This window comes from Liolophura sinensis, chromosome 1 (genome assembly GCF_032854445.1).
Source record: "Liolophura sinensis isolate JHLJ2023 chromosome 1, CUHK_Ljap_v2, whole genome shotgun sequence".
Taxonomy (NCBI): domain Eukaryota; kingdom Metazoa; phylum Mollusca; class Polyplacophora; order Chitonida; family Chitonidae; genus Liolophura; species Liolophura sinensis.
Window position 1 is genome coordinate 87,976,346 of NC_088295.1, and position 26,315 is coordinate 88,002,660.

General features: G+C 40.8%; 2 protein-coding genes across 2 annotated transcripts; one reads left to right on the top strand and one right to left on the bottom strand.

Annotated features, from left to right (window-relative positions):
- Window positions 1–23: 23 nt before the first annotated feature.
- Window positions 24–18,521, top strand: LOC135479669 (lysosomal alpha-glucosidase-like). Its single transcript, XM_064759569.1, has 19 exons — window positions 24–511; window positions 2,136–2,281; window positions 2,998–3,166; window positions 3,518–3,614; window positions 4,140–4,384; window positions 5,417–5,548; window positions 10,373–10,486; window positions 10,760–10,873; window positions 11,332–11,419; window positions 12,170–12,287; window positions 12,873–13,006; window positions 13,418–13,569; window positions 13,977–14,125; window positions 14,506–14,590; window positions 15,143–15,324; window positions 15,798–15,886; window positions 16,189–16,238; window positions 17,084–17,233; window positions 18,202–18,521. Exons 1-19 carry the CDS (start codon window positions 59–61, stop codon window positions 18,268–18,270), a joined length of 2,736 nt encoding a protein of 911 aa, XP_064615639.1. The 5' UTR covers window positions 24–58; the 3' UTR covers window positions 18,271–18,521.
- A 705-nt stretch (window positions 18,522–19,226) lies between these two features.
- Window positions 19,227–26,315, bottom strand: LOC135461337 (failed axon connections-like). The gene is made up of 5 exons (XM_064738375.1): window positions 25,950–26,315; window positions 25,091–25,287; window positions 23,717–23,840; window positions 22,800–22,937; window positions 19,227–19,913 (listed from the first exon to the last, which is right to left on the bottom strand). Exons 1-5 carry the CDS (start codon window positions 26,232–26,234, stop codon window positions 19,740–19,742), a joined length of 918 nt encoding a protein of 305 aa, XP_064594445.1. The 5' UTR covers window positions 26,235–26,315; the 3' UTR covers window positions 19,227–19,739.

Consider the following 26,315-nt stretch of genomic DNA (forward strand, 5'->3'; position numbering starts at 1 on the left):
TTCGTACAGGCGGTAAACAGTGAGTGTGCAATATACAGTCCGTTTCCACCTGTTTATCATGGCTAATCAGGTCGCAATACTGCTCTATTTGTGTTGGGGCATAGCCCAGTGTCCCGTGGGAGGGGCGGGTCGGGCGTTTACCAGGGATGGACGGGAGACAGTTGAGCGCTGGGTACAACAGCCCGACACCTCTTCACCACCCGCTTCCGCCTGTCAGGTTAGCATAGTGAACCGGCTCGACTGCTACCCAGACAGTCTTACGGACGAAGGGAAATGTGCGGCACGAAACTGCTGCTGGTCCCCGGTGGAGGGAGCGCTGAGGTATAGAGGCATTCCCTGGTGTTTTTTCCCTTCATCGGCGGGCAGTGGCTACAGCGTGACGTCAAGGAGCCAGACTCCTCTGGGATTCAGTGCTGTGCTACAGAGGAGCGTTCCATCACACTGGCCTCGTGACGTCATGAAGCTGAAGCTGGATGTTACGTACGAGGCAGAATCACGTGTGCACTTCAAGGTACGCGTTCATTTATCTTGTGTTGTAGCCTACAATAGCCTAATGCCCAGAAAAAAAACAAAACCTGTGTAAGCATAATTTTATCGCATATTGCAATAGCCTACTCGTGATATGTCTGGATACCTGGATAAAATAATTACTTTAAATAATATCACAGAGAGAATTTCTGAAAATGAGCTTTTAATCTGTATTTATTTATGTACATTAAGAAGATTTAGGTAATTATATACCTTTACCAAGCCTTACAAATTTTACTGCTCTCAACTAATTACATGAAGACCTGAAAAGAAAAACAAAAGGAATATTTCCTTTGATGGCATAAATGTATTTTTTTGCTTATATGCCCCGAGTACTCTCGAAGCTGAACCCTTACCTGATATCAACAATGCTAACCTTTACATGATATCAACAATACTAACCCTTACATGATATCAACAATGCTAACTTGTGCAATCAAGTCTGACTGAACCCTTACATGATATCAACAATGCTAACTTATGCAATCAAGTCTGACTGAACCCTTAAATGATATCAACAATGCTGACTTATGCAATCAGGTTTGACTGAACCCTTACGTGATATCAACAATGCTAACTTATGCAATCAAGTTTGACCGAACCAAAGAGAATCACTGAGATGTAATACCTTATAACAGGAGCTTAAATATTTTAATGAAAACAGAATTCCAATTGAGAAAAATAAAGCATATATTTTAGTTGGGACATTTTAGTTTTAGGTCAATTTTCCATAAATACTTCTAGATTATTTCTAGTCGTAACCAAATTGATGACTCTGATGAACGTTCAGATATCAGTTATCTTTGGAAGAAATGAAATCCGTTATCATCGGACTAAAACAAAGGTTACTGATTCTAGAGTAAATGTGTGTCTTGTAGGTGAGATATTATGACCCATATACAAAATATTAACCTGTTGTCATTCAGATATCGTAACCAGCAACATGTCAGCTTTAAACGTTGTTTTATTAACCTTAACCAGTACAATCATTGTAATTAGCTTTATTACAAGTTGAAAGTAAATCATCGTGTTCAATCGGGCAAACATACAGAAAAAACATCTTCTCTTCTCCGTTGTGTTTTAGTCTTAAGCAGCCTATTTATTTTGCACCCAAACCTCTGTGTCTTTGAGAGTGGCCTAAGACGGAGGACCTGGCAAACGCCTGGCAGCAGGACCTTAACGTCATTTTATTGATGTCAAATGTTCCTTTCCCAGTTCGTCATAATGACGTCACATTAAACACAATACGACGTTACAGCAGAAACTGATACATTGTAACGGTGTAGACGTTACGTTTCAGTCCATTCTTGACGCAAGAATGACCCTAGGTCCTGCTTCACACCAGCGCCACCACACAGGATTAAAAAATATCCCGCCTCCCCATTTCGTTCCTAACTATGTAGCTTTTTACTCAAAGTGCTCAGTGTACTCAAAGTGCAGATTTTTAAAAACTTTGATAATTTGTAATCAGCATACATTAAACAGGGATAATGTCAATGGTCATAATCCTGTAAATGTACGAGTGAGGGACATGAAACCAACTGTAATATTTTGTCCCAGGATGTAATGTCATCGTATTTGGCTGTGAAAACTATCTTATCTTTCAGATTTATGACCCTGCTGTGAAGAGGTATGAGGTACCTATAGACACCCCCCGCGTCACTTCCCCAACGTCCCACATGGATTACGCTGTCACAGTTACGCCATCGCCCTTCTCTATCCGGGTGACGAGAACAGCCTCAGACACTGTGCTGTAAGTCTTCAGATGGCCTGTGTGTCAGAGGAATCGTATCTTTGTCTTATTTAGGAAATCGTCGCTTTTGTTGTTTACCATCAATGACGACTCAAAACTCAGCTTAATACTGCGATGTTTTATGGCATATCCAAATTTGATGAACGCTAAGCGAAGTTTCCTTCCACTTTATATGAATTTATTTTCATGTTTAAAAACTGGTTACTGGTATATAGGACTAAACTGTCTTGCAAAGTTGTCTGGGTTTATGAAGCTGGATCATCCATTGTGATTGACAATTGTAAGAATGTTTCTTACGATGCTGTAACTTAGGTGATATTTGAAAACAGACGTCTGTCTATTTTAAGGCACAGAGTGGTGACAAAACCATCATTTGAAGACTATTAGATCATATAGTTTATTTATATTATTTATTTATTTGCTGTTTTACGCTGTACTCAAGATTATTTCACTTATATGACCAGCATATAAGTGGCCAGCATTATGGTGGGAGGAAACCGGGCACAGCCTGGGGTAAACCCACGAACATCCGCAAGTTGCTGAAAGGCCTTTCCACATACGGCCGGAGAGGAAGCCAGCATGAGCTGGACTTAAACTCATAGTGACCACATTGGTGAGAGGCTCCTGGGTCATTACGCTGGGTTAGCGCTCTAACCAACTGAGCCAGAGAGGCACTAGATCATACAGTGAGATCACATTAAAACTCGTCTCTGCAGATTTGACAGCAGTTCGACCCCCCTGATATTCGCCGATCAGCTGTTGCAGATTGGGACCAGCCTTCCCACGGACAGCATCTATGGCCTTGGAGAACACCGCCAACCGTTTATGATCAACGCTTCCCAGCCGTCACGTCTGGCTTTCTGGTCTCGAGACCAGCCTCCAGCGGTATGTTATGAACCATGAACAATTACACAGACCTTCCCGTTATACATGGACTTCTATAATAGTGAAACACCCTGCACACCTATCCCTATCAGTCTGAAATAGGATGTTTTAAGATTATAATACTCTTTTGCAAAATGTAAGGGCTTTTTGGTATGATTTGAAATATTACTGGTCTAATAAATGTTAGAAACTTTCCTCTGTGTCATAAAACTCTTTGACTCTTTGATGCATTATCCCTGTATAATACGTAATGGTATCTGTATCTGTTGCCCCTGCACAATAATAATGTTTAAAACAATCACCATAACGAATACTGTATTATGTGACGATTACTCACTCTTGGTTATACAGACAAATCTGAATTTATATGGCGATCACGCTTTCTTTCTTGGAATTGAAGCCAGTGGAGATGCATATGGTGTGTTTCTTTTGAACAGCAACGCAAAAGGTAGGCCTATGTCTTTGGAAATACTTTTTGAAGAAAGTGTGCTCACTCTATTGGAACAGTATACATTATACATATTAGTAAACCTCATTAATACCTATTTTTATATCTTTTCTTCACCACAGTTTTAATTTATTAATTTGCCCACATGCGGAGGCTGTCTGACTGGCTCGAAGGGTAAAACGTTAGCTCGCTGCGACTGCCAGACACTAATCCAGTGAAGTCATGTGTTCAAATCCAGTTCCCCCTGTTTTGGCTGCGGTGAAGGGAATAGGTTTACCTAGCGAAGGTCAGCGGTTTACTCCTTGAACCCCAGTTCCCTACCCCCATAAAGCCGACCAAGGTGGTATAAGTAGTTAAACAACTGTAATCGGTGAAGGATTTCACAAACAATGGAACGCTGCTCCCGTTACAGAACTATCAGTCAAAATGGGAATGTGAATCGAGTTCACCACCAGACTTGTACGTTTGTCATTTTACACACTTGGTGTTTTAAGTTTAAGATGATTTGTAATTCCTAAACTACAGAGGTCGCCCTGGGGAACACCGATGGCCTTGGTCTTACCTACATTACCATTGGGGGGATTTTGGATTTCTATATCTTTACTGGACCTTCGCCAGATGACGTCATCCAGCAATATTCCCGTGTGATTGGCCACACGTTCATGCCCCCGTACTGGTCCCTTGGTTTCCATCTCTGTAGATGGGGGTATGGAAGTTCTGCCGGGCTGAAGAAAGTCGTTAAGCGCATGCGTGCAGCTAACATGCCATATGTGAGTTTTGTCATATTCCTTCCTCAATCAAAATTGGCTAAAGTGAAAGTATGTCAGCTAATTCTGAATGCAATTGTTCTACAAGTGCAATTTCCTGAACACTTTATTTTCTCTTCCTAAATCTAGAAAACTTTGTCCATATCTAGAAGTTTTTCTAGCCGGATCGAATTGTATTTGAAAGATTCGTCTTTAAAGGAGGGTAGAAAAAGAATTCCCAACGAAAATATCTTGTAGCTATTTCCTCCGTTCATTGTTTGATCTTACTGTTCCCTCAATCCATTGTCTTACCTAACTTTTCCCTCAATCCTTTGTCTTACCTTACTATTCCCTCAATTCTTTATTTTACCTGACTTTCCCCCAATCCATTGTCTTACCTAACTTTCCCATCTATTCTTTGTCTTACCTTACTGTCCCTCAATTCATTGTTTTACCTGACTTTCCCTTACCTTACTGTTCCCTCAATTCATTGTCGTCCCTTATTATTCTCTCATTTCATTGTCTTACCTTACTGTTCGCTCAATCCGTTGTCTTACCTTACTATTCCCTCTTTTCGTTGTCTTACTATTTCCTCGTTTCCTCGTTGTATTACTTTACTATTCCCTCAAATCGTTGTCTTAGCTCACTATTCCCTCAGTTCATTGTCTTAGCTTACTATTCCCTCAGTTCATTGTGACAGTCTCACCACCTTTTCCCTCATTTCATTGTTTTACCTAACTTTTCCCTGAATTCATTGTCTTACAGTAAGACAAATATTTTCTCAATTCATTTGTCTTGCCTGACTTTTCCCTCAATTGATTGTCTTACCTTACTATTCCCTCAGTTCATTGTCTTACCTTACTATTCCCTCGATTCATTGTCTTACCTTACTATTCCCTCAGTTCATTGTCTTACCGAAATATTTTCTCAATTCATTTGTCTTGCCTAACTTTTCCCTTAGTCCAATGTCTTACCTTACGATTCATTGTCTTACCTTACTATTCCCTCAATTCATTGTATTACCCAATTTTTCCCTCAATTCATTGCTTAAAAAAGGACGCACAGTGGACGGACATAGACTACATGGATAAACACTTAGACTGGACGTACGATAAAACCAAGTATTCTACATTACCTGATGTCGTGGCTGATCTGCACGCCCATGGACAGCATTATGTCATCATTGTGGTAAGTTTTTATGTGACGATGTGGAATTTACGTGGTAAGTTCTCCTTAATTCATCTGTCTTCGCTGCCAAACCAAAATGGCCTGCATTTGTTTGAGATTGTTAGGGATAGACCTTCAATACCTTGTACATGTCACATATACAAACCATTTACTGACTCAAATTGAATTTTATTGTAGAGCGGAAGGTAGAATTTGCCCAGTGAAACATTTCTTATTTCAGCCTGACTGAGACCACATGTTTTATCTGCTTACTGGGCTGCATGGAATTTCTTCCGGGAAGAAGTGGTGTGTTATCCCACACTTTTCTCTTAAAGCCACAAAATTACAACTATGTCAAACTGTCGGTTGTCACTGGATTAAAGCTGAATGTCAGACCTTGTTGTAGCCGTGTGGAACTTAACTTTATACACACTAAACGTATACTGCGCCTAACCTACAAAATATCTATTTGCACTATAAATATATTATTAATGCAGTCGTATGTTAAACACTTCATTCTGTATGTAGAATTAGTGATAAATTTCAGACAACACACCTCCTAGTATAGAGACAGTGTATACAGCTCCTAGAGTACAGACAGTGTATACAACCCCTAGTGTAGAGACAGGCTATACAGCTCCTAGTATACAGACAGTGTATACAGGTCCTAGTGTAGAGACAGTGTGTACAGGTCCTAGTATAGAGACAATTTATACAAATCCTAGTTTAGAGACAGTGTATGCAACTCCTAGTGTGGAGACAGTGTAAACAGCCGCTAGTATTGAGACAGTGTATACAGCTCCTAGTGTAGAGACAGTGTATAAACGTCCTAGTACAGAGACAGTGTATACAGTTCCTAGTGTAGAGACATTGTATATAAGTCCTAGTGAAAAGACAGTGTATACAGCTCCTAGTGTACAGACAGTGTATACAGGTCCTAATATAGAGACAGTGTATACAGTACCTAGTGTAGAGACAGTGTATATAGCCCCTAGTATAGAGACAGTGCAGACAGCTTCGGATATAGAGACAGTGTATACAGCTCCTAATACAGAGAGAGTGTATACAGCTCCAAATATAGGGACAGTGTACACAAGTACTAGTGTAGAGACGGTGTATACAGCTCCTAGTATAGAGACAGTGTATACAGCTCCTAGTATATAGACAGTGTATACAGTTCCTAGTATAGAGACAATGTATGCAGCTCCTGGTGTAGAGACAGTGCATACATGTCCTAGTATAGAGTCAGTGTATACAGCTCCTATGTAGAGACAGTGTATAAAGGTCCTAGTATAGAGACAGTGTATACAGTTCCTAGTGTAGAGACAGGCTATACAGCTCCTAGTATACAGACAGTGTATACAGGTCCTAGTGTAGAGACAGTGTGTACAGGTCCTAGTATAGAGACAATTTATACAAATCCTAGTTTAGAGACAGTGTATGCAACTCCTAGTGTGGAGACAGTGTAAACAGCCGCTAGTATTGAGACAGTGTATACAGCTCCTAGTGTAGAGACAGTGTATAAACGTCCTAGTACAGAGACAGTGTATACAGTTCCTAGTGTAGAGACATTGTATATAAGTCCTAGTGAAAAGACAGTGTATACAGCTCCTAGTGTACAGACAGTGTATACAGGTCCTAATATAGAGACAGTGTATACAGTACCTAGTGTAGAGACAGTGTATATAGCCCCTAGTATAGAGACAGTGCAGACAGCTTCGGATATAGAGACAGTGTATACAGCTCCTAATACAGAGAGAGTGTATACAGCTCCAAATATAGGGACAGTGTACACAAGTACTAGTGTAGAGACGGTGTATACAGCTCCTAGTATAGAGACAGTGTATACAGCTCCTAGTATATAGACAGTGTATACAGTTCCTAGTATAGAGACAATGTATGCAGCTCCTGGTGTAGAGACAGTGCATACATGTCCTAGTATAGAGTCAGTGTATACAGCTCCTATGTAGAGACAGTGTATAAAGGTCCTAGTATAGAGACAGTGTATACAGTTCCTAGTGTAGAGACATTGTATATAGGTCCTAGTGTAAAGACAGTGTGTACAGCTCCCAGTGTAGAGACAGTGTCTACGGGTCCTAATATAGAGACAGTGTATACAGGTACTAGTGTAGAGACAGTGTATATAGACCCTAGTATAGAGACAGTGTATACAGTTCCTAGTATAGAGACAATGCATAAGCTCCTAGTGTAGAGACAGTGTATACAGGTCCTAATATAGAGACAATGAATGCAGCTCCTAGTGTAGAGACAGTGTATACATGTCCTAGTATAGAGACAGTGTATACAGCTCCTAGTGTAGAGACAGTGTATAAAGGTCCTAGTATAGAGACAGTGTATACAGTTCCTAGTGTAGAGACATTGTATATAGGTTCTAGTGTAAACACTGTGTATACAGCTCCCAGTGTACAGACAGTGTATACAGGTCCTAATATAGAGACAGTGTATACAGTACATAGTGTAGAAACAGTGTATATAGACCCTAGTATAGAGACAGTGCAGACAGCTCCGAGTATAGAGACAGTGTATTCAGCTCCAAATATAGGGACAGTGTACACAGGTGCTAGTGTAGAGACAGTGTACACAGGTCCTAGTGTAAAGACAGTGTATACAGCTCCTAGTATATAGACAGTGTATACAGTTCCTGATATAGAGACAATGCATAAGCTCCTAGTGTAAAGACAGTGTATACAGGTCTTAGTATAGAGACAGTGTATACAGCTCCTAGTATAGAGACAGTGTATACAGCTCCTAGTATAGAGACAGCTTCTAGTATAGAGACAGTGTATACAGATCCTAGTGTAGAGACAGTGTAAATAGCCCCCAGTATAGAAACAGTGCAGACAGCTCCTAGTATAGATACAGTGTATATAGCTACTAGTATATAGACAGTGTATACAGCTCCTAATATAGAGGCAGTGTATAAAGGTCCAAGTGTAGAGACAGTGTATACAGGTCCTAGAGTAAAGACAGTGTATACAGCTCCTAATATAGAGAGAGTGTGTACAGGGCCTAGTGTAAAGACAGTGTATATAGCTCCGAGTGTAGAGACAGTGTATACAACCCCTTGTATCGAGACAGTGTATACAACTCCTAATGTAGATACAGTGTATACAGGTACTAGTGTAGAGACCGTGTATACAGGTCATAGTGTAAAGACAGTGTATACGGGTACTAGTATAGAGAATATGTATACAGATGCTGTTGTAGAGACACTGTATACAGCTCCTTGTATAGAGACAGTGCATACAGGTCCTAGTATAGAGACAGTATATTCAGGTCCTAGTGTAGAGACAGTGTATGCAGCCCCTAGTATAGAGACAGTGTATACAGCTCCTATTATAGAGACAGTGTATACAGCTGCTCGTGTAGAGACAGTGTATACAGGTCCTAGTGTAGAGACAGTGTATACAGGTACTAGTATAGAGACAATGTATACAGATGCTAGTGTAGAGACAGTGTATACAGGTCCTAGTATGGAGACAGTATATACAGGTCCTAGTGTAGAGACAGTGTAAGCATCACCTAGTGTAGAGACAGTGTGTACAGCTCCTAATATAGAGACAGTGTATACAGCTCCTAGTATAGTGACGGCTTCTAGTATAGAGACAGTGTATACAGCTCCTAATATGGAGACAATGTATACAGATCCTAGAGAAGAGACCGTGTATATAGCCCCTAGTATAGAGACAGTGCAGACAGCTCCTAGTATAGAGACAGTGTATACAGCTCCTAGTTTAGAGACAGTGTATGCAGCCCCTGGTATAGGGACAGTGTATACAGCCCCTGGTATAGAGACAGTGTATGCAGCTCCTAGTATAGAGACAGTTTATACAGGTACTAGTGTAGAGACAGTGTATACAGGTCCTTTTATAGAGACAGTATATACAGGTCCTAGTGTATAGACCGTGTATGCAGCCCCTAGTATAAAGACAGTGTATACAGCTCCTATTATAGAGACAGTGTATACAGGTCCTAGTATAGTGGCCGTATATACAGGTCCTAATATAGAGACAGTGTATACAGCTCCTAGTATAGAGACAGTGTATACAGCTCCTAGTATATAGACAGCTTCTAGTATAGAGACAGTGTATTCAGCTCCTAATAAAGAGACAATGTATACAGATCCTAGAGAAGAGACCGTGTATATAGCCCCTAGTATAGAGACAGTGCAGACAGATCTTAGTATAGAGACAGTGTATACAGGTCCTGATATAGAGACAGTGTATACAGGTACTAGTGTAGAGACAGTGTATACAGGCACTAGTGTAGAAACAGTATATACAGGTCCTAGTGTAATGGCAGTGTATATAGCTTCTAGTGTAGAGACAGTGTATACAGGTCCTAGTATAGAGACAGTGTATACAGATGCTAGTTTAGAGACTGTGCATACAACTCCTAATATAGAGACAGTGTGTACAGCCCCTATTATAGAGACAATGTAGACAGCTCCTAGTGTAGAGAAAGTGTATACAGCTCTTAGTATAGAGACCCTGTATACAGCTCTTTATATAGAGACACTGTATACAGCTCCTAATATAGAGACAGTGTATTCAGCTTCTAGTATAGAGACAGTGTATGCAGGTCCTAGTGTAGAGACAGTGAATACAGTTCCTAATGTAGAGACAGTATATACAGCTTATAGTATAGAGACAGTGTATACAGGTCCTAGTGTAGATACAATGAATACATGCCCTTGTGTAGAGACAATGTATACAGCTCTTAGTATAGAGACAGTGTACACAGCTTATATTGCATCTTCACGAAGAACGAATAATGAACATATTTTGGATGGCGGCGGCATATTTTGTTGTCATTTGTTATTAGGACCCTGGCATCAGTAGCACCCAGCCAAATGGATCGTACCCTCCGTATGACGAAGGCCTGAGGGACGGGGTGTTCATTATGAGGGAGGACCGGACAGGACCGTTAATAGGCAAGGTAACACTAGGGAAGGGCTACTGCTTCTGTAGTATAAACCGTTATCTAAAACTTACCCAGCACAGGCTTTTTACTGTAAACAATTAACAATATCTTAACTAACAAGAGCTTCTGAGATGTGATGCAGAAAATTAAATTTCTCTTCATGCGGCTTGCCACCTGGGTGTGCTGGAGTGGTCATCCCTTGATTACTGTGCACGGTCAAGACTTATGGATAAATAAATGGTTAAGGCTGAACGCCACAGCGTGCTCTGTCATTTTTGTTGGAATTAGGTGTGGCCTGGAGAGACAGCCTATCCCGACTTCACAAACCCCCAAACCCCTGTCTGGTGGGAGAGAATGGCTAAAAGCTTTCACGATGTTCTTCCGTTTGATGGACTATGGACGGTCAGTTATATTTATTTTTTTATTCATTAATTTATTTGAGAAATTTGTTTAATCGCCACTGTTGTTTTATAGCTCGGTTGTTGTAACTGGAAGAAACCACCCACTTTTGGCCAGTCACTGACAAACTGTCTCATATGGTACAAGATATTGGTTGAAGACAAGTGGCCTTCCAGGAAGGGCCATAGCGTTGTCATCAATGAACCTGAATCAGTAGGAGCCATTGAGGGACGACTATTCCTGATGTCAGATACAATAATACATTCATCACATTTAAGAATCCTTTAATAGGCCTTGCACTAAATGCAGTTTACATTTTACGACGAGAGAATTATTTTCCCCAATTGATGAATTTGGCCAATGTTTCAGTCAAAAAGAACTTCTGCAATCCACATGGACACGTATAGTGGTGTAAGACTCTTCAGCTGATCTTCGCATGCCTTTCACATTTGTTGTTTCAGGACATGAACGAGCCGTCTAATTTTGTGTTCGGGTCTATGAATGGGTGTCCGCCGAATAACACTTACAACACTCCACCGTACACTCCAGGTAATTGGCGAATAACACGGATAAACATTCGTGGCCTCCGTGGTTTGCGTGCCAGAGCAGCGCAATGAACCGGTAGCTTATCACCAATGCATTCGCTGTGAGTTCAAGTCCATCTCATGCTGGTTTCCTCTCCGGCCGTACGTTGGAAAGTGTACAACCTGTGGATGGTCATGGGTTTCCCCGGGGCTCTCCCTAGTTTTATCTCACCATAATACTGGCCGTCGTCGTATCATAGAAATATCCTTGAGAACAGCGTAAAATATTTATCAAATATTTATTTTATTTGATTGGTGTTTTACGCCGTACTCAAGAATATTTCACTTATAAGACGGCAGCCAGCATTGCGGTGGGAAAAAATCGGGCAGAGCTCGGGGTAAACCCACGACTATCCGCAGGTTGGCTTCATCTCCGGCCCACATACGGCCGGAGATGAAGCCAGCATGAGCTGGACTCGAACTCACACCGACCGCATTGGTTAGACGCTCCTGGGTCATTACACCAATCACATCCCAATGTACACTCTAGGTAACCGACGAATAACGACGAATTACCATACTACCTAGCGAGCAAACTGACTAATCATACTTACACCGTAAGGCACAATCTTGTCTTGCATACATTGTGTAGTCAACGTTTCAAGTTGGACTGAACGAAAAAGTATGGTCATCGGAGTGTTACTGTATCGGGATAAGGATGAACGAAATGAGCAATCTGTCCTCAGGGTGATATTAAAAGTTGTACATTTTCCAGGTATCGCCTCCGGAAAACTACCTGATAGAACGGTTTGTCCTTCAGCTAATCAGTATCTCTCTCGGCATTATAATCTCCACAGTATGTACGGCCATTTTGAAGGGATTGCTACAAACAGGTAAACATGCATGTGTCTGCACCGGAGTGAATGCTAAAATATCTGATGTACGGTCGGTGTCTCCGATAAGCGAAGCGAAGTGAATGGGAAAATGTTTTATGTTCAGTCCGTGTCTCCGATAAGAGGACCTGAGTGAATGGAAAATGTTTGATGTACAGTCGGTGTCTCCGATAAACGGACCTGGGTGGATGGCAAAATGTCTGATGTGCGGTCGGTGTCTCTGATAAGCCGTCCTCATTTTACTTGTTGTATCGTAGGATTTTTCGTACAGATTAAATGAGAGTGTTGTTTGTGAATACGAAACAAAAGTGCTCGGGAATGACTGGTTAGTGTTTAATGAGTGTCTGTCCTTAAGTAGAATAAGTTAAAGATTATAACCTTTCATAAAACGTGCGTGTTTAGTAAAGACCTAAATTTTGCTAAACATTTTCCCGTTGCTTTCTGAGGTTACATTTTCCAGCTTTCATCGTAAATCAGATGACTCATTGACGTTAAAATGGCCTATACTACACCTAATGTGCCGCGTGTCCTTACTGGAATCGTTACCCTGAGATAACTTCAGATACACACACTGTGTGTTTTCAGAGCTCTGGTGAGCATTCGTCAGAACCGGAGCCTGGTAATATCGCGCTCAACCTTTCCCGGCAGTGGCAGGTATATGGGACATTGGACTGGTGACAATAGTGCTGACTGGGACAATCTGTACTACTCCATACCAGGTCAGTAGTTTGGGGCATTTTGGTAAATCCAATCTTTCTTGTAACTATTTTATAGCAAATGATTCTGTATGTGATGGAAAGACATTTTGCTATTTGCATAATTCACTGAGAAAGTCAGAAAATGTCATGAAATCATGTGAAAAAGATCTGTATGGACAGCCTAATATAGCAATTGCCATGGAAACTCACTACGGAGATGAAACTTTAGTAAACATAATTTACGATATTCAACATTTGTCTCCCTCTGAGCTGAACTATCCATTCCCCTAGAGGATAGATGGGCAGTTGACTTCATGTAACTTGGCTGTGACAGCATGAGCATATGCCCTTTGCTTGTACAAGTTTGTCACAATGCCTGTGGTTGCTGGATTGCTCTGTACCGCCAACCTCCAGTTTTTCGCTTTCTTTTAGCCATTCTCAGTTTCAACATGTTCGGTATACCGTTGGTTGGAGCAGACATCTGTGGATTCTCTGGGACAACTACAGAAGAATTATGTACGCGATGGATGCAGCTTGGGGCATTTTACCCATTCATGAGAAATCACAATGCTATTGGATCAAAGGTCAGATCATATGACATCAAACTTGCATGCGTGTACCTGTTTAGTGAGGTTTCCAGTCTCTTAGTGTATCACGTTCCCGGTTTGTTTGGTAGGACCACTACACTGCCAGTGTGTCACGTGCCTGGTTTGTTTGGTAGGACCCTCACACTGCTTGTGTGTCAAATTCCTGGCCTGCTATGTAGGACTAAAACTTTGTTTCCGTTTCAAGTTGCCTGTCTGTTTCGTAGGAGCACCAATCTGGCTGTCTGTCATGTGTCCATTTGGTAGGACCACCACTCGGTTTGTACTTCACTTTGCTAGTCGACATTCTGGAACCACGTGAGGTTCCCGGTCGGTTTGGAAGGCCATGACTTCTTTTCCGATGTGTTTGGTACAACACTGTATGACGTTTCAATTCTGTTTGGCAGGATCAGGATCCGGCGGTCTTCGGTCCGTCAGCCCAAGATAGCATGAGGACTGCTCTGACCACCCGCTACACCTTACTTCCCTACCTCTACACGCTCTTCTACCACAGTCACCTGACAGGCTCTATGGTAGCAAGACCCCTGTTTTTCGAGTAAGTTCAGATCACTAAGGTTGACAGTTGGACAGGGCTTACTTGAATGAAACTGTGGAAACAAATGGAAGATAATTACCCGAGGCCATCTTACGTGTTCTTCTTACATGAAAGGTATAAGTGACAGAGAAAAGCGATGGGGCATGTCTATTTGCCATATAGAGCGTAGGATACGACTTATTCGGCATTCCGGTCTTTCAAATATCTCATATTCCATTGCCTGGTAAAAGTTCTACATTAAGAGATGATTTATTACAAAGCATATGACAAAAATGGCTGTGCCGATTTCGGTTTGTTTTGTTAAAGTTAGATAATTAATTATGTTTTCGTTTAAGTCACCATGATGCACTTACAGGCTGATATCACTTGACTTTCTTCAGGTTTCCGCAGGACACCAATACGTACCCTATTGACAAGCAGTTTATGTGGGGAAACGGGCTGTTGATCTCACCAGTTTTAGAGAAGGTAGGGAAGAGGATATCTTCTCCTCAGACAGGTATTTCGCGTCTGAATTGATCCTGAACCGTTGTGTTCGAAATTCAAGCGTTATTATAGCCAATAGGTAGGCAGGTAGGTAGGTAGGTAGGCGTGGTTTTTTATGTAGTACATGTACTCAACAATTTTTCAGTCATAGGACGACGTGGAGTCAGGTTATAGCCAATGGGTCAGTAACTGCATACTACAATAGTCCCGGATTGGCATATGACTTGTGTGCGACAGACAACGAGAATTATAACTGGCTGTTTTTAAGATCATTATCCTGTTGTTGCATAATAATTGTTTTTAATGCACAGTGATTGCTTTATATAATTAAATAGCGCTTTTTGAACCAAAATACCACGTGGAGGGATGCGTTTTAGATTGTTGTCCCACATTGTTCTCTTACAGGACGTCGTTGCCCAAATGCAATGTCTGATCACTCATTGTACCACGACATCACAAAATGTTATAAAGCAGTGTTGTTTAAAAGTTCAATTGCAGAACTGGTTACATTTCGCATTTCGCTTTTTTTTTCAGGGTAAAACCAGTGTCAGTGCCTACTTCCCACGTGCCAACTGGTATGAATTGGACTCTGGCAACCTAGTAGAAGGTTCCGGAAGTTCGATAACTCTAGATGCTCCTTTAAGTAAAATAAATGTCCACGTAAAAGGGGGACTGGTCATCGCTTTTCAGAAGCCAGAAGTGACGACTACATTAAGGTATAATAGTTTCTTATGGCCGCACAAAGAAGTTCCCTTTGATGTCTGATTAACAAGTGTTACTTTAGCGAATTGAAGCTTCAAGACATTAGACTGTCTGTTGTCGTATTTTTGATGTAGGCTAAATAATATATATATATATATATATATATATATATATATATATATATATATATATATATATATATATATATATATATATATATGGAACGAATATATGTATGCTCTTTTATTATCCAAATCTGTGTTCGCTTACAAAGAGGATAAATTCTTACAAATTAAGTAATCTGTAGTTTTGTGGGAAAAGTGGATGTTGTTAGAAGCTGATCGCCAGGACTAGTTTGACCGCTTCACTTTTAAAACATTTCTGAATATGTACTCTCTACATTCTGAGTTTAAACATTAATTTCTCTACTTTAATGGCAGGTGTAAAGGGGAATAACTTTTCTGGCCTTACTCTCTCTTTTTCACAGCCGTCTGAACCTATTTGGTTTGCTCGTGGCTTTGAACGAAAGTGGCAGCGCCTCTGGGGACTTATTCTGGGACGATGGCGATACTGTTGGTTTGTAGCTTTTCTATCCGTTGTGTCACTATCCAGGAGAGATAAAACATTTTCACCCATTAAGAATTTAGTACTGACAAATTTATTCACCATCTGGAGTAAAATAGCTTTATTCTAGTATGTCGGGATAAGTTAGTGTATAGCCAGGTGACAGAGGAGCAAGTCGCTAACGTTCTTTTACACCCGAAATAGTATTGCTTGCATAAATAACCTACTTGTCATACCTAATGTATGCATTTTCTGTAATCTAAATGTTTAGTTATACATGTGCAAATAACTTTTTGATTCCCTTTTCTATTCAGATACAATTGAGACCGGCCAGTATAACTTCATTGACTTTTCAGTGGCACAGGTAAATTACTGCTATATATTCGCAGTAAATAGTAAATGATTTCGCCATCAGAATGCACACGTTGTAGATCTGTCACGCACGCGCTTGAGTGAGATGACCTATTGTCGTTACGAGTTAGAAGGACATCAGCTTCAGGCATTGCACAAAAAAAGTTCAAAAATCTCTCTAAGACGTGCCTATGACAGCAACAGACAGACACGCAGGCAAAATGAGTGAAATTCATGAGCAAAACAAAACCATATATTAATTTCTATTTCAAAAGAGGCGGGGGCCTCCGTGGCTCAGTCGGTTAGCGCGCTAGCGCAGCGTAATGACGCAGAAGCCTCTCACCAATGCGGTCCCTGTGAGCTCAAGTCCAGCTCATGCTGGCTTCCTCTCCGGCCGTAAGTGGGAAGGTCTGCCAGCAGCCTGCGGATGGTCGTGGGTTTCCCCCGGGCTCTACCCGGTTTCCTCCCACCATAATGCTGGCCGCCGTCGTATAAGTGAAATATTCTTGAGTACGGCGTAAAACACCAATCAAATAAATAAATAAATCAAAAGAGGCGCATTGATCTAGTCAACCTGTTAATGACTATTCGTGTAGCACGAAGAGATTCAGCTGTTTCTAACCATAACCCATTTCATCAAGATTTGCCATCTATATAAGAAAGCTACTTGGCCTTGATTAACTACTTTTCCATTAGACTGAATCGTCAATTTTTTATTTTCTCATCAATATACATTACGCTGGATTAAATTATGGTTTTATAATGTGTGGGTCAGCGGAATGTTAAAGTGAAAACAAGGGGGGGAAATGACAAATGCAATTCAATTGACAGTATCACAGTCAGTTCCCGTTTTCACAGGGGAAACTTACGTCATCAGTAGTCAAGGCCGGTTACTCGTCACCCGCCATGAGTCTGGGCTCAGTTGTTGTGTACGGCGTTCAAAGCCAGCCAGTAAAGGTCACCGTCAATAGTCGATCAATGCCATTCCAATACGACACCGCCAACAAGGTAACACCGCTATCTCTATACATACTTATATAGTGTTCAAGTGTCGGCCAAATTGAACTATGCTGATTTGACCTTTTTTGTATGTTTAAAAAAGTGTCACATGTTTGGGATATTTGTTTGTTTATTTATTTATTTATTTATTTATTTATTTCTTTATTTATTTACATATTTATTAATTACATAACGGTGGTCAAATTATGGGTGAAGGAAACTCAATTGCCCGTGAATATGATCAACTGTAATTCGCCTGATTTACTTCATGCAGGCACTCATGTTTCCTTTTGTGAAAGTTGAATGTCATGGTATGAATGAATATTGTTTTGTGAACTGCGATAAATTCACTTGAAATAAGTAAATCATTTTAACCAGAATCGTGATGTCTGATATACCCACCTTCCATCCCCAAAAATTTCCAAAAATTAAAGAATCAAAGCTAAGAAAACCTTGAGAGAAATGACAGGATGTCATGTAGCTTAGTTTTGCGTCATATACATTGTCTCTTGGATCATTCGTGGTGTGCATTGACTGGTTCATCCAGGTTGAGAAATGCAACAGCCGAAAGAGAAATCAGTGTACATGTACATGGAAACCCATTATTGCACAAAATACCTAAACGGGAATAATTATCAAAATAATAACCCGATTGCCATTAAACAAGCACAAGTTCAGATGATAGGCAAGATGTATGTTACGCGTCATCGTTATCGGTGAGTAGTTTGGGAGGTGATGCATGGACAAAATCGTGTCTACACACAGAGAGGGTGATTCCGGTATACCCTAACCCCTAACTTCGTTTGGAGTGAGGGGTGGGGTATACTTGGCGTGATGTAACTCTGTGTATATAACTCTCGAATGATTGATGGAAATGGGATAAAAAAAAGTGGTGGATATACTACATGCTGATTTAAATGAACCGATACAAATATAATGCTAAAGTAGTGACTCATTTGACAATTCTCCTTGTCCAGGCGCTACGGGTAACGGGGCTTAGTGAAGACCTCCTCAAGCCCCTTCGTGTCAGTTGGTCAGCAGGCTAAGGAAGGACAATTTTGTAAGCCATCAAAGATCGCCTGGAGGACAGTATTAGATAAATGTGTGTTCGAGGTCAAGCGACATTCCTTTTCGTAATTTTGTCGACACAACATGTCTGAAAAATTGCCAATGTGGTGTTAATCCCAAATCATTCATTTTTGTAATTGTCTAAATTTGATGTTGTCCTAAATGTAAATATGTAGGTTATAATTGTAGGTCCGATTCGTCCAATTTATTTTGCTAAATAAACGAAACCACAAACAAACTAGCTCTTCCCGTGTTGAATATTTTTGCGTTAAGGAACGGTGTTTTTTTACAGTATTTCAAACATGTATCCTAAATGTGTTTCCTAAAACTATTTTCTGATCAGTGCTTATAATTTATTTGATTATTATTTATTACCATAACCAAGAAATTTTCACTGATACCATGGTTGGCTTTTATTAGTGGAAGGCGTTAAAGTGGCCGGAACATCGACACGTCAAGTTACCGGTGAACTTTCTCAGGTGTGACATCCTGGCTTGTCTACGACACTCAGTTTGATGGAAGACTAGTGACCTTCAACGAACGTTAGACTGCGTCATGGATGAACACAATGAGAGAGGTATCCTATCTAACACCAGAACACAATGAGTGAGGTATCCTATCTAACACCGGAACATAATGAGAGAGGTATCCTATCTAACACCCTGACTGAGCCTGCTTCCAGGTCAATGTTCACCAAAAGGATGACCGATAATTAACGCGTGGAATAATCGGGCAGGAGTCCACGGCATTCTGCCATGTGGTACTTGACAAATCTCTTTGATTGAAATCCGCCGCTGAACTGGTGGGAGGGGGATTTGAACTTGCCAAGTTTGAAGTTAACAACAGAATGAAATGTTATGAGCAGGCGGTCGCAAGCCCAACGGCAACCGCGCATCCACATTGTAACACACCATCACAAATAAACACCTACACAAAACTGTTAAGCAATCTTTAATAGTTATTCATTGTTCAACAAAAAAGAAGCAACAAAGTGTTTAAGAAAAGTGCCACGCGGTGTCTCTCAGAAGTTAGTCATTAAACCTTATCTGATATGCGTACGTACACAATTGATATACATGTAAGTGCTGGGTTCACTTTGACTACTGATTGGTCAGTAGCTTTCGGTGGGAGGGGCTTGCCTTCAAATTTCAGAAAAAAAAGATAAAATCTTCGTTGTAAATAAAATCACCTTATTCGTGGGTATTCATAAAAAATATTTAGTTAACAAATTTGGTTAGTTTGTTGTAAATAAGAAATAATGTCGTTGTCAACATTCAAGCCGGACACATGCATGCCTTCATGAATAACATTGCTTTCTTTAAAAGAGCACACATACTGGAAATTTACATGAGTGTTTACGACAATGTCATCACAAATTCTGGTGAAAGTTCTACTGAACTAGCTTGTCTAGACTGCTGAGATGAGATCCCCTGGGGTAAGACAGCAATTATGAAGATGAGGACGGCTTGCACAATTGTTCCCAGTCCGGATAAAACCTGTCCCTCATCCTGTCGAGGAACCGTGACAGGTTCTTACATTCATTCTCAACGTAGAACCTCGGCGGGAAATTCAGCTTCAGCCACAAGATCTGTATCAGATGACCGAATGCCACACAGTCCAACTGAAAAGGTCATTTAGTACATCATCATTACTTAATTACCAGTTGTACGGGTATAGTCAGCTCTTTGATCTATTGCAAGCTGTACTGATATGTTACTACGATGTGCACAACTCGCACATCTCACACGACTGCACTCACACTAATTTTCCTACACTGCACCGACACAAATGACTCTATAAAAACCAGATCCATGAAAACATCCCCAGAAAACGCACCAAATCACTTTATTAGCAGATATATTTTAAGCTCCAGTTTAATTAGTCCATTTGCACGTGCTCTTTTGCCTTCTGTGATAGCAAGCATGTGAATGACTTGGCTTGGAATAGGCCTACACTTAATTAGGAACAATAAACCCTATCAAATACTCACCTTAGCTGGCGTCAAATGATGTTAAACTATATGGTTTACTCAAGTTAAACCTAAACACCTCCATGTCTCCAATTGTTTTCAAAAATAATCTGCTTAATTTGGACAAATGAAATAACGCTAGAGTGTAATCTGTTGTTGTGGCGGATTATTCCCTTAAATATAACACAAACACTAATAAATGAACATAAAGACTGCATTAGAGGTACAGCACGAGGCCGCGTTATCTGTCCATGCCAGCAGTGATAACTACTTTGTCGACAAAACCTCATTAACAGAGCATATTTTATTTATTTATTTAATTGTTGTTGTACGCCGTACTCAAGAATATTTCACTTATACGACGGCGGTCAGCATTATGGAAGGGGGAAACCGGGCAGAGCCTGGAAGAAACCCACGACCATCCGCAGGTTGCCGCAGACCTTCCCATTTACGGCTGGAGAGGAAGCCAGCATGAACTGGACTAACAGAGCGTATGTATTTCTAAATGTGACCTCATACATGGCTCTCCCGTGTCCTAATATGGGCTTGGTTCTCTAACAATTATATTCTCGGCTTATCCATAATTACACAATTAAAAGTCATTAGTAATGTGTCATCTTAAAACCCTCCCCTATCCACAATTATCCTAAATTAAAATTTGATCTAGTTCATTTTAGCAGGAAGACAATGTCATTTTAACTTGTTTTACACCGTACATAATACTATTTGCTTAATACTTGTTGGAGGAAATTGATTATAACGTAGAAGACGTATAGAATCATTTAGCAATAGAGGTCAATTTAAACACACGTCTTATACTGTTCTTAAACGATTGAGTATAGCCTGGCTCTTGATACACAGAGTCATTCATTTATAAAGCCGTAGCACAGCATGTGGGAGACTAGTTTGAACACAAGTGTTATAGTGATGTTAAACCATAGCTGTTAAATGGTTTGAAGATCATACAGAAATATACAAATTAATTTTTTCTTTGTATTAGTTATAAGATATTCTGTGAAAAAGTCTCTCGGAAACGGGTATGAACAAAAATGGAGCACACTGCTTTAATAATATTCGCAACAGTCTACCAAACGTCCGAGCCACAAACACATGAGCCCCAAACATCCGAGCCACAAACAGTTGAGCCCAAACACCTGAGCCACAAATACCTGAACCTCAAGCATCTAAGCCCCAAACATCTGAGCCACAAACACATGAACCACAAAGATCTGAGAAGCAAATATCTGAGAAGCAAATATCTAAGCCCCAAACATCTGAACCACAAACATACGAGTCACAAAGATCTGAGAAGCAAATATCTAAGCCCCAAACATCTGAACCACAAACATATGAGTAACAAAGATCTGAGAAGCAAATATCTAAGCCCCAAACATCTGAGCCACAAACACATGAACCACAAAAATCTGAGAAGCAAATATCTAAGCCCCAAACATCTGAGCCACAAACACATGAACCACAAAGATCTGAGAAGCAAATATCTGAGAGGCAAATACCTAAGCCCCAAACATCTGAGCCACAAACACATGAACCACAAAAATCTGAGAAGCAAATATCTAAGCCCCAAACATCTGAACCACAAACATATGAGTCACAAAGATCTGAGAAGCAAATATCTAAGCCCCAAACATCTGAGCCACAAACACATGAACCACAAAAATCTGAGAAGCAAATATCTGAGAAGCAAATATCTAAGCCCCAAACACCTGAGCCACAAACATATGAGTCACAAAGATCTGAGAAGCAAATATCTAAGCCCCAAACATCTGGACTCCAAACACCTCAGCCTTTCATGCCTGGAATATCCACTGTCTGCCCAGCATCATTGAAAACTGACGACCGCTTCTCTCTTTTGTGTTACCGGCTTTATTTCCCACTGGCATAATTTCTTTCATACCTTTGTCTTTGGGAGCTAGTGTTAAACGTTGTTTTGGAAATGGGCCTTGCGATTATCGACATGGAACGCCCTTTACGGACTACGAATGGTATATGAATGTCGGACATGAGGCTTGTATTGAGCATCTGAGCCTTAAACATCTAATTCCCAAACATCTAAACCACAAGCATCTAAGCCACAAATATCTAAGCCATAAATGTCTGAACCACAAACATTTGAGCCACAAACACCTAAGCCACAAACATCTGTGCCACAAACGTCTAAGATCCAAACATCTGAGCCACAAATATTTAAGCCCCAAACACGTGAGCCCCCAACATCTCAGCCCTAAACATCTGAGCCACAAACATCTAAACCACATACATCTGAGCCACATACATATGAGTTAAAAATAAGGGAGATCTCATGTGTCCACGGTGGTATAACAATTGCACAATACAGCGTATGTATGTATAATGTGACACGCACACAACCATTGTATAGCATTTTCAGCTGCACAGATGGGGGTCATATGGTGACAATACCCGGGTACCAGCTTTTAGTGCGGGGTGAACAGGTGCGAATATGTCGTCTATCTACATACAAATTTGAAAATATATGGCCTTTATCAGGCACGGTCTTACCAGCGTTGGCTCCTCCCCAAAAAAGTAGTCCTTGGTTCCCAGATAATCTGACAGCGCTTTGAGGTCGGTTTCCGCTAAGCTGTAGATCTCTGCGGGACTGAGGCGAGACACCCCTTGCTGCCAGAACTTCACCTTTGCCTAGTCAGTACAAAACATAACAACATTAATAGGTAAAACCAAGAACTATGTCTGCACGTATGTTTTTCCTTCAATCACTGATTAAATATATGGTGCGTGTCTGGTGTTTCTGAAAAAATATGTGTACAAAGAATCTCCCATGCGTTACGGTTAATGATTTTACTTAACGTGACTTTTTACAAACAAGTTTATACTTTCACTGTTGGTTTTTACACATGAAGTGCAGCCTTGTTATTTTAACAGAGTCAAGGCTAAACTACGGGATAATGGGGGATAACGTTTTGGTTTACTTTCTCACACTTGAACCACAAACGAGCTCACAGTCTTTTATGGGTATTGAGCCAAAGGTTGACCATTTTTTAAAGTAGCTTCTGACCATGTAATACACACAGATTTTATTAATTTTATAACGTGGCAGGTTCCATCCATTCTACTTTTGCCAACAATTCTTTTTTTATAAACACAAAGAATGTGGGATCGAGTGGTAAATCAGTATGTTTTGGTTTAGGTGGAATGTGATAGGACCATGAATTAGACATCTTCGTGGAGGAAAGTTCAGGGCTTTGACGAGTTAATATGTCTTTAGTAATTCAAGGTAGATGGTGTCGGCCATCGCGAACTTGGTTAAATGAATATGGGTAGATGGGGAATCATCTAAAGCCTGTGGAACCCAATGCCCCATAGTTGAGGTCAACGAAGGCTGCACTTTTCTAGTTCAGAGTCACCTGAATCTATATACAAAAGAGAGGGTCAGGATTTCTCAGTGTCCAATAACTTACCGCTCGCTCCATTAAAGTTGGCCCATATTTTAGCATCTTCTTTGCAAGCACTCCTTTGTTTTCCTCCGAAAACAGGCCCCAATACTCTGCGTGTTGGAATAGTACGCGATACCAGGCATAAGTGCTGGAACATGGATGTCATGATATAATATGTCAAGCAGCCGATATAATTTATTTATTTATTTGATTGGTGTTTTACGCCGTACTCAAGAATATTTCACTTATACTACAGCCGCCAGCATTATGACGGGAGGAAACCGGGCAGAGCCCGGGGGAAACCCACGACCATCCGCAGGTTGCTGGTAGACCTTCTCACGTACGGCCGGAGAGGAAGCCAGCATGAGCTGGGCTTGAACTCACAGCAGCCGATATAAAAGAGCTCCACAAAAAGGGCATGGTGACATCCTGTTTGGTTATTGCTTGAATACATGTATAATGAAATGAAAATTACGAAAGCCTGAAAGGCGATGTGTTCAAATCGGCCTGACTTGTGTCAACTTTTCTTACAAATCGCATAACTTTACATGCGAATATATTATATTTTGTCCATAATTTGTTAAAATTGTTCTAGCTGGTTTGCCCATCATCGTCTTCACATTGCCAAAGTTTATGTTGTACATCGTATGTCTTAATTGAAGTAGCACCGGAACACTATTAAGAAGTGATAACCATCGTGTGCATATAAAGTACATTGGCCAATCAGATAGGATTTCTCGTCGGTATCAAGCCTACATCGTACTTCGTAAGATTAGGTGAATCTTTTTCCACAAACAGAAAACGGTTCAACCGATAATCTATTTGTTCTGGAATTGAGATCGGACTGCTACAGAGATTAAGGGAGCACGTTTTCCATGACGTTGTTGTAATATCACCACCATCTCATCTGACACGCCATTACACGTTGAATTCAGGGTTCAATATTATTCTGCCTTCTGAATACCTTCGTGCATGGTAACCAAAGTAACCCTACAAATTGACTACGCCTTTGTTCCGATATTCGGACGTCAGTGCAAGGCTAACGACAGTGGATTTTGTGTATTTAGGGGTAGTGAGGAGATGGGATTTACTCGAGTAGTTAAGGAATATGTGTAAAGGTTAAACCTGGGTGACTATGAGTGAGTGAGTGCTTGGGGTTTATTGGTGACTGAAGATGATCGACATTGCAATGTTTTAACGTCAGTCATTAGCAGGAAATAGCTCAGAGTATTCCTGTACTCTCCAATGCGTTGGCCAGTTGATGAGTTTTGTGAGTTTTGGTAACAACACTGTTAAACATCTCATAAAACCTAACACACACATATACATATACAAAAAGTCCAAATAGCTGATCACTAGCAAAAGTGTAAAGGTACATTAACGATATGCAATATTTACTATATTGTGTTTTCTTCCAGCATTCTTGAGAAGGCCACAGATACAGAACGTTCTTCAGCAGAGAGGTTAGGGTCCACTTTCTTGTTGAAATGCTTGGCCACTCTTTCAACGATAAACCGAGAATCGGCAATTTCGACACCGTTCAGGATTATATACGGAAACTGACGCTTTGATGAGGGTAAAGTTGTTTCCACCACCTTAAAGGGAATAAAAACATGAAAACATATAGGATTGTCAGTTGTATTGTAAAAACTTGTTATTGATTTATTTGATGATTATCTTTTCATTTGCTTTCCTTTTCAACAGGTCTGCTTGGGGAACGGTAGATCCAGGGGCAATCCTGGGTGGGGTCACACCTAAGAGTTTAAAAAATTTTAAATTTTTTCCTCGCTTGACGTTCAGCATGAAGTGGATAGTGCAACGACTGATTGACCCGTGTCAGTATAATGGCTCGCGCGGGACGCCTTACTTGTCCTCGGTAAGTCGTCTCAGTGAAGCAGCACTAGATAAAAGAGCAGTATAAATCCGCCCAACAACAAGGAGGCGCATTACACGTACATGCACCCTAAGGACTCCTTTGTCGTCATATGACTGAAAAGGTGTTAGGTACGACGTTAAACCCCAAGCGCTCACCCACTCACTCACTCACTCACAATGCAAACTTGCACATCAACACTAACTGTCACGTTATACGCTGATATATGGACTTATATATACAAGCACCACCAGTTAACAAACGTGCAGAAATAAGAACTAGGTTACAGACAATCAGTATCTCTCTACCCTCCCACCCTCCTCCAGAGCCTCATAAGATAATTACACAGTACTTTATGGGGCCAGGCTGAGGTAGGAAGTTTACCCGGTAAGGCACGTCGATCAGTCGAAACCAGGTTTCCAGCTTGACTGTAAACGGTGAAATATTGGAGATGACACCGATCCTGGGTAGCATGAGTAGGTAGATGAGATCGGGCTGAGTCAATGTGGACCGATCTGTTTCTCCAGACAGTGTTATAGCCCGGTACAGATGTCTGTACAGCTGGTATCCTATCCCGACCGTGAGGACACAAACCACCACCCCACCAACGACACTAGCAACTATCCCAACCGTACCATCCTCTGTTAAGTTGTTCATTTTGCTGCCCATCAACCACCACCAAACGTCTCAGGAAAACCTTAAAATGGTCGTTACAATTTCGAACTCATTCCACGGCTACCGTGCACAGTT

Excerpts from the sequence above, each read along its gene's own strand:
- LOC135479669 (XM_064759569.1), top strand. The coding sequence starts at position 59 with ATGGCTAATCAGGTCGCAATACTGCTCTATTTGTGTTGGGGCATAGCC. Across the intron at positions 512-2,135 it reads AATCACGTGTGCACTTCAAG|ATTTATGACCCTGCTGTGAA; the intron begins GTACGCGTTCAT and ends CTTATCTTTCAG. Across the intron at positions 5,549-10,372 it reads AGCATTATGTCATCATTGTG|GACCCTGGCATCAGTAGCAC; the intron begins GTAAGTTTTTAT and ends ATTTGTTATTAG.
- LOC135461337 (XM_064738375.1), bottom strand. The coding sequence starts at position 26,234 with ATGGGCAGCAAAATGAACAACTTAACAGAGGATGGTACGGTTGGGATA. Across the intron at positions 25,288-25,949 it reads TGATCGACGTGCCTTACCGG|GTGGTGGAAACAACTTTACC; the intron begins GTAAACTTCCTA and ends ATTCCCTTTAAG. Across the intron at positions 23,841-25,090 it reads CTGGAAGAAAACACAATATA|CACTTATGCCTGGTATCGCG; the intron begins GTAAATATTGCA and ends TCCATGTTCCAG.